The sequence below is a fragment of the Palaemon carinicauda genome, chromosome 43 (assembly GCF_036898095.1).
Source record: "Palaemon carinicauda isolate YSFRI2023 chromosome 43, ASM3689809v2, whole genome shotgun sequence".
Taxonomy (NCBI): Eukaryota; Metazoa; Arthropoda; class Malacostraca; order Decapoda; family Palaemonidae; genus Palaemon; species Palaemon carinicauda.
This window is the reverse complement of record NC_090767.1, coordinates 11,387,674-11,396,176: the sequence shown is the minus strand read 5'-3', so window position 1 is coordinate 11,396,176 and position 8,503 is coordinate 11,387,674. Positions and strand designations below refer to the sequence as shown.

At 41.5% G+C, this 8,503-nt stretch overlaps 1 protein-coding gene across 3 annotated transcripts in view; it reads left to right on the top strand.

Annotated features, from left to right (window-relative positions):
* The window catches only part of LOC137633962 (N-glycosylase/DNA lyase-like), a 37,414-nt gene continuing 28,911 nt past the window's right edge, over positions 1-8,503 (top strand). For all 3 annotated transcript variants that reach the window (XM_068366213.1, XM_068366214.1, XM_068366215.1), the window contains exon 1: positions 1-209. In XM_068366213.1, the coding sequence (XP_068222314.1) occupies positions 124-209 (86 nt within the window). In that variant the 5' untranslated portion in view covers positions 1-123. The remainder of the gene's footprint in view (positions 210-8,503) is intronic.

The following is an 8,503-nucleotide window of genomic DNA, read 5'->3' as shown; positions in this document are numbered from 1 at the left end:
GGCGGGTTTCGGAGAAGTGTTTGAGACGAACCCAATATTATTATCAGTTTAATTCCTGCCCAGTTTATTATATTAACAGTTAATGATATGGATTAAAAACCTTAATTAACACAATTTCCCTTAATGATGTCTGCAAGATTCTTCAAATTTCCCTGTTCGAAGAAAGAGCTTCGGTTGGATATCACTCTTCAATGTGGCCAGGCTTTCAGGTATACGAGACGAGAAATATATTTAATCTTATTTATTCATTGATTTATTTATATCTATTTGTATTCACGATTAGATTGTGTTGTAATTAACGTAAATATTTATATGGCAAATTCTTGATTTATAGTTCTAGCCTATAAGCTGTGTACCTTAAGCTGGAGACGTTAGTCTGGGGTCGGTACCCTAGGTAGGCTGAAATTGCTAATCATCTTGCAGGCTAACCAGCCTATATTAATCATTACTGCAGGCTAACCAGCCTATACTAACCTTTATTGCAGGCCAACCAGCCTATATTGACCAGTATTGCAGGCTAACCAGCCTATATTAATCATTATTGCAGGCTAACCAGCCTATACCATTATTGCAGATTAACCATCCTATATTAACCATTATTGCAGGCTAACCAGCCTATATTAATCATTATTGCAGGCTAACCAGCCTATATTGACTATTATTGCAGGCTAACCAGCCTATATTAACCATTATTGCAGGCTAACTAGCCTATATTAATCATTAATGCAGGCTAACTAGCCTATATTAACCATTATTGCAGGCTAACCAGCCTATATTAACCATTATTGCAGGCTAACCATCCTATATAAACCATTATTGCTGGCTAACCAGCCTATACTAACCATTATTGCAGGCTAACCAGCCTATGTTAACCATTATTGCAGGCTAAACAGCTTATACTAACCATTATTGCAGGCTAACCAGCCTATATTAACCACTATTGCAGATTAACCAGCCTATATTAACCATTATTGCAGGCTAACCAGCCTATATTAATCATTATTGCAGGCTAATCAGCCTATACTAACCATTATTGCAGATTAACCATCATATATTAACCATTATTGCAGGCTAACCAGCCTATATTAACCACTATTGCAGGCTAACCAGCTTATACTAACCATTATTGCAGATTAACCATCATATATTAACCATTATTGCAGGCTAACCAGCCTATACTAACCATTATTGCAGGTTAACCAGCCTATATTAACCATTATTTCAGGCTAACCAGCCTATATTAATCATTATTGCAGGCTAACCAGCCTATATTAACCATTATTGCAGGCTAACCAGTCTATATTAACCATTATTGCAGATTAACCATTATTGCAGGCTAAACAGCCTATATTAACCATTATTACAGATTAACCATTATTACAGGCTAACCAGTCTATATTAACCATTATTGCAGATTAACCATCCTATACTAACCATTATTGCAGGATAACTTAGCTTTAATAACCTACTGCAGGCCAAAGGTTAAAGTTACCGATAGGTTCGCGCATATCCAGTTTGGTTAGTAAATACGTTCAATATCGCCACTCATCTTGCAATCCCGTTTTCTATATCTGCTGACTATTTGTTCGAGGCGAAAGTAAGTCGAAGGGATCGCACTACCTCGAGGCACCCCAATACCTGCCTTGACCTATGGGGTTACACCCCTGTACCCTAAGCCAATGTTTTTATTATACTCGTAAATATTCTAATAGTGAATGTAACATTGAAAAAATTCTATTATTAGTATTACCAGCTAAGCTACAACCCTAATTTGAAAAGCAGTATGCTATTAACCCAGAGACCCCAATAGGGAAAAATAGCCCAATGAGGAAAGGAAATAAGGAAATGAATGTTGGATAGAAGTAATGATTAATTAAGAATAAATATTTTAGAGACATGGAGCCTTTGTATATCAGCGGCCATTTCCTCACACATTGATTAAAAATGGACATCAACTAACCTAAACTTTCCCCCCTAACCTAACCTACAAGCTGTGTCCTTACCTACTTACCTAACGGGGGGGGGGGGGGGGGGGGGATAACGCCCCCTGCTACCCTCCTTACACTGCTGTATTCTAAGTTAGGCATACAGGTGGCTGCTATCGTACATACACCCCAGAAACATTAAAGCATATTTCATTTATAAACTATAAAGAGAGACTTATGTCAGCCTGTTCAACTTAAAAACATTTACTGCAAGTTTGAACTTTTGAAGTTTTACTGATTCAACTACCTGATTAGAAAGATCATTCCATAACCTGGACACAGCTGGAATAAAACTTTTAGAGTACTGCGAAGTATTGAGACTGCACACACTTCTCCCAGTAGTTCTGCCACTGCTGGTAACATCGTCTTGATGTTTGCAGTGTCATTTCAACATAAGATTCACCTTTTTTATATCTATTGACGTCATCGACTTCGCATTTGTATTCCGTCTTGTTAGTGATGAAGCGTTGTAATAAACGCCACACACTGTCAGGGTAACTGGAGTGGTTTGGAGGACTGACCCACAATGTTTTTCTTTTCTAAAGCTAATTCTTTGGTATTATTACATGATTTTATTAAGGAAAAGTTTATTATTTCATTGATATTTTATTTACTTTTTTATAAAATATTTTGTGTTTATAGGATAAGAAAATGTAATTAAAAAGGGTACAGAACCTAACAAACCCACCTAACCTAACCTAGAAGTTCCCAGGTGCCAAGCCCCCGGACCCCCTTCCCAGGTCACAACCCCTATCCAAGGTTTTAAATATATAAAATTTACCAATGACATAAAAGTTTTTATTACAACATATGTGTTATATGGAATCCATATGTTATTATATTTAATCAAATAACTTTAATATTAAATGCGCTATAGTATAAATAAACATTGTGGGTCAGTTCTCCAAACCACTGGGTCAGTTTTACCAGAGATTATGGGTCAATCCTCCGCCTGGGTCAGTCCTCCTGTTACCGTGACGAAGCGTTGTAATAAACACGACATTGTCAGTATCTGCTCGCTATTATATACCCCAAAATACTTTAAAGTTGTATTCACGAGCCCTTAAGACTAACCTGTTTGTGTTGTTTGATAAAAATAAAGTATATTCACTTGAACAGTCTCATTACTGCTCAAGTTTTTGAAGGGAAACTTCCCGAAAACTCTTGGGATTTTTAAGGTACTGTATTACAAAGTTGTTTTTTCATGTTGTAGCTTAAAGTATGGCAATTTAGGTTAGGGTGAAATTATAGAATAGTATAGTAATCCTTGCTCCCCCGGCTAGGGCTTGTGACCTGGGAACTATTAGGTAAGGTTAGGTGAGCTTTTTAGGTTCTGTACCATTTTACAAATCTCAAAAGAGTTTAATGATGACGTTTTGTTTTCGCACATGCAGAATCACAAGTTCTCATTTGTTTCCATTCAACCATGACAGTAGAACGGCTTATTTGCGGTAGAAATAAATGTCAGATTCATCGAAAGCGCATCATTTACTGTAGATAAAGTTATTTTTTTTCTCTTAGAAGTGTTGACCTGTGTTTTTCTGTAAATTTACCGGTTTCTGATGAGAGTAACTATTCCTCAACCCCTTCTTATACGAAGTTAGTGCTCTCTCGATCTTCTAAGAGGGCCATGCGCTTGCTGGGAGACTGGTTGGAAACCAAGAGAAGTCTGGGAAAGTCATCCTTTGCTTTACCTCCTTCTAAGCTAGCTTCTCGTTCGAGCGTCTGGTATGACACGGGAGAAGTTCTCGTCTTGGGAGTGCCTGCCTCTGCCCAGGGAGACTTCTCAAGCCTGGTAGACTCTCCTCGTCGTCTAGCCATGAGACGCTCCAAGATTTTGTGGACTTCTTCAGAGCTTGATCATCTACTTAAAAGGAGTCTTTCGTGCTTTTGAAGTTTTTCATTTTTTGGATTGGTCGTTGGGGGCCTTGAGTAAGAAGGTGTCTCCTCCTAACCAGATCATTTCGTAAAAAAATGCGCAAACAGGTCGCCTCATCGATCAGTTACTGCTTTGGGTTCGGCCCTTCAAGGATGAATATACTAAGATCCCCATGGTACCTTGAGTGCGCTGAAGAAGTCTCCTGTGACATAGAAGTTCAATCTTCTCTTCCAGGCTCTTCTTCTCCCCTGGAAAGGTTCAGACATTGCTCCATCCTTTCACCTACAACCTGTCTTTCCAGGTAGAGAAGAAAAGGCAGAGAGCATCACAGAATTCAGGGACCTCCTGTACCTTCTGTGAACAGGGACGTTCCTGTCGGTACTTTGAGTGACTCGCCAACAATGTTCCAAACCTGCTTGCTGATATCGCCTGTGATCGGCCAATTGAAATTCACCCCCTAAAGGTAGGAGCTCTTTCAAGAAGGTTTTTACAGACTCCTACTGTCTACTTATACGGATGGAATACTGTACTCTCGTCGACGAGAAAAGCAGACCAGTCATTGGCCTCTATGCATGATTCCCCTAAAGCCATTCAGGATAGGTACAGATAGCAGCATACAGTCCATCATAAGAATGAAGTGTGCTTCCATTGACCTGGAGGACACTCTTACCCTCACGGATACATTCTCTTTCTTACAGGAGGTTCTCTCCATTGCATCCTTGGGATAAGAGGTTACCACTCTAAGTGTTCATGTTAGTCTCTTGAGCACTTTATATCTGCATTCATCCACTAACGGGTCTCTACCCTCCTTCAGAGGAATCACTTCAGCATCGAGACAGACTTACTTCCTCCTGTCTCGGTCTGCGGATTGAGATGTATCGGAAGAAACTCTTTAGGAGACGGAATATCCGAAAGCTACAGGGAAACTCCTTGGCAAATTATCGCAGCAAGAGAGTCGATGTAACTGTTGCGAGACTCAACGTCGACAAGAAAGCTACTGCACGGACGCCTTCTAAGTTTTTGCTCCAACAGCTCCTGAAGCTTCTACTGGGTATCAACCAGCGTTCCTCTTACCCTCAGGTGGGGTGGCATCAAGAATACTGGATTTTCTACCCTGGTAGCCTTATGACAAATCTCATTGCGAGTCCTCCTCTCCTTTGAGAAGCTGCTGTCCACAGTAGATTCATAGTAGGGATGAGTTGTCAACTTGAATTTCCTTCCATCTAGAGGATGTGATATACGTAAGGACTGCAGCTGCCTTTCAACCTACCAGGAATGCTTTCATAGAGCACTACAAGCCTTGGAATCTTTCCAAAGAGTTTGATAGAACACTTGGTATGGATAATGATAGACAATGCATGTGTGCTTGATCAAAGTTACAAAGGGTTCCCAGTCACAAACCCTTCTCAAAGAGGTGCAGTATTGGGAGTAGGAGATACGATAGAGCTCTGCGCTGTTTGATTGAAAATGTGCTTAATTGACAGCCTCTGTGTTACCTGTACTGTACATCATCTCGTTGCAGGAAGGCTTTGTTACTCGCCATCGCTCGACCTGCACCCCATGCAGTTGAACAAGAAACTTTCTGATTTCTCCTTGTCGGCAAAGTTCGAAGATGTCTTCCAACATCACTGGGGATCCTAGATGCTTGCGTCTTTCCTACCCTCTTTTCCCTGTTCGTCGATTTCTCGACAGGTGGTTGAAAACATCAGGATTTAATTGGACCCTGATGGGTCCCAAGCGACGGCACGTGAAATGTTCCCTGATCTGCTGTTTGTCTCATTCCTTCGTGGGAGAAGCTCCCCGATTCCAGCGGTAAATCTGCCACTCAGTCCCCAACTTGGATTCAGACTTGAGATGCGATAGGACGCTTGAGGTAACCTCGACCTCCGTGTGAATTCAAGCCGCACGTAGTGTTTCACGAGTTCTCAGATCTATAGGGAACTGCTCGAGCCCGTGGTAGCCCTGGCGAAGCGAGTAGGAAATGGTATATCTTATCTTGTGTGAGAAGTCAATTTGGTTCAAGAGCTTGTGGCAACAAGGACGCCGAGTCCAGTTGTTCACGACTTCAATATTCTTCATCTCGTCCCTTCAAAAGAGGCGACTAGCGGTTGGCCAGATTAGGAAAGATACCCTGAAACTGTGTCTTCTTTCTGGCTGCAACAGTCGGACACAAGGGGATGACAGGACTGCTCCGGATTCGCTCATACAAAGACTGAATATCATCAGATCCTGTCAGAGGTGGTTTTCATGAAGACATTGATCTGTTAGTAATTGAAGACCTCCGCTGCCCAGCACCTACGGGAGTACCCACAGGTTTATGGGTACGTTTATCCTCGAACCATTGATAGGGGCTCAGGTAGCAAACCTTTCTCCTTCACGACACGAGAAACGTCCGAAAGTCCAGAATGAGATGTAACATTTACTGGGATTTTCTTTGTTTTCTCCTCTTCCTTTGGGGCACAGTAGTCAGCCTGTTGTTTGTTGGACCGGAAGATAGATGCAGCTAGGCCGTATGATTGGGGAGGATGGGAAGATGTATGCAACCCATGTTCTCTTACGAACACATTCAGACAACGTATAATCCACACGGATGTAGTTTCTTCCCTGATCGTCTGACAGTCCCTGGTAGTGGCTTATCCCATCATCTTCCTCATCTTCACGTCCAAGTCGTTGGGAGGTTGATAGGCAGGAGCCGTCACTTCCGCTCCTCCACAGGACCAAAGTGCTTTGGCATTTCCCGGGAAAGTAAACCGTCCGGTTTAATCAGAGGGAATTCCTCCCTCCTAAGGATAATAAGTCTCCTATTGAAGAACGGTGGTTTATATAGTTAGGGAAAATATAAATTACTTTTAAAACCTGGGAATTTTATTTGAGGTAACTCTGCGAGACAGTTGAGATCTATTTGATAGACTGCCATCTCTTTGATGTTTTGATTATGAGCAATAATGTCTTATACATTTTTTTTATATTCTTCAATGGTTAAGAAATGTAAAGCAAAAGTACTGCCACTTAACATACTGCCACATATTTTGTACTTTTTAAAATGTATGATTTTATTAGGAAGAAGGAATGACTATATACAGTGTTAGCAAAGATGTGGGGTTCCTTTTTGGGGTTTATAGTGTCTAAGAGGTTTTGCAACTCTCTGGAAAACAGTAATGAATAAATAAGTGTGAGGTTTGATGGTGATGAATGAGAAGAGGCAGTTTTAATAATACAGTACTGTAGTGTCATTTCTGGTGTCATAAATTGATGAAAATGTCAATACTTTACACAACATTTGGCGTTTCAGATGGAGGGAAGCCGTCTCTGGGAAATGACACGGCATCATTGGAAACCACGTTTGGACTCTGCCAAGATGACACCGGCATCCTCTATCAGACCCACGATGCACCGGAGCTTCCGCTGCGCGACGGCGAAGAGCCAGCGCCGAAAGCGAAGAGACAAAAGACCGAAAGAAGCAAAGTTAACGGTAACTCTGATTACCAGTCCGGTGTGATCAGCGAGACAAAATGCCAGAGACTCCTGAGGGACTACTTTCAACTGGACTTCTGTCTGGAGGAGATGTACGCCCTCTGGTAAAAGGCTGACACCAACTTTGCGGCCGTGTGTGTCCCAGCTTCCCGGGCGTGCGTATGCTAAACCAGGATCCCGTCGAGAATGTCTTCTTTTTCATATGCTCGTCCAACAATAATATAAAAAGGTGATTATTCCTGTTACTTGTAGAAGGTAATGGAATCTTTAAATTAATAATTTTATGAATAGTACTTAGCCTACCTGGCAGTTATATATATATATAGCTGAGTCTCCGACTGCGGCAGAATTTAATCGAAAATCGCAGCAACCGCCTTATGGTGGTTGTGTGGTTAGATGGTTAACAACCCTTACAGGGTGGTACTTGAAATCATTCCCGTTTTCTGTTCCTCAGATTTTTTCTGCTGGCCGGATTGACAACATCGTTGGTCCGCCATTTAGAGTTTTTTCGGATCGCTTTCCCTTCATCGCCTTTTTGGACTTCGTTTTTGGTGAAGTACACTGTGTTGGGATTTGGCAATCGTGTTTGTTTTTTGTTTTTTGTCTTTTTTCCTTTCTTATCATGAGTGAGAAAATTCATTTTCGTATTTGTGTGAATGATATTTGCAAGGTGAGGTTGCCGATTGTGTCGGTTGACCCTCACACTATCTGTATGGGTTGCAGGGGGTTTGAATGTGCTCTAGATAATAGGTGTAAGAAATGCGAGGTTTTAAATGATGATAATTGGTTAGCTATGAAGCGCTATGTGCGCAAACTAGAGGTTGATAGAGTTAGAAGAGCTAAATCAAAGTCAAAGTCTGCGAGTGAGCCTAGCTTAGATTTATCTATTGACCCTTTGCTTGTAACCCCTTTGGAAGTTATTCCTTCCCCGAATGAAGTAACTCCTGCCCCTTCTACAGGATCTGTGCCTACGGATGACCCTGGGTATGCTAAATTAGCTGCTGAATTAGAGGCCATTAAAGCACAATTGGAGGCCTTTAAAGGTAAGGGTGTAAGTGAAATTAGTGCTTGTGAAAGTGCAGTGGAGGTGGCGACTGATCGAATCTGTCATACCCCTAGGTCTAGACCTCTACCAAGCTCCCAGGACCAAGGGAGAAGGTACGTT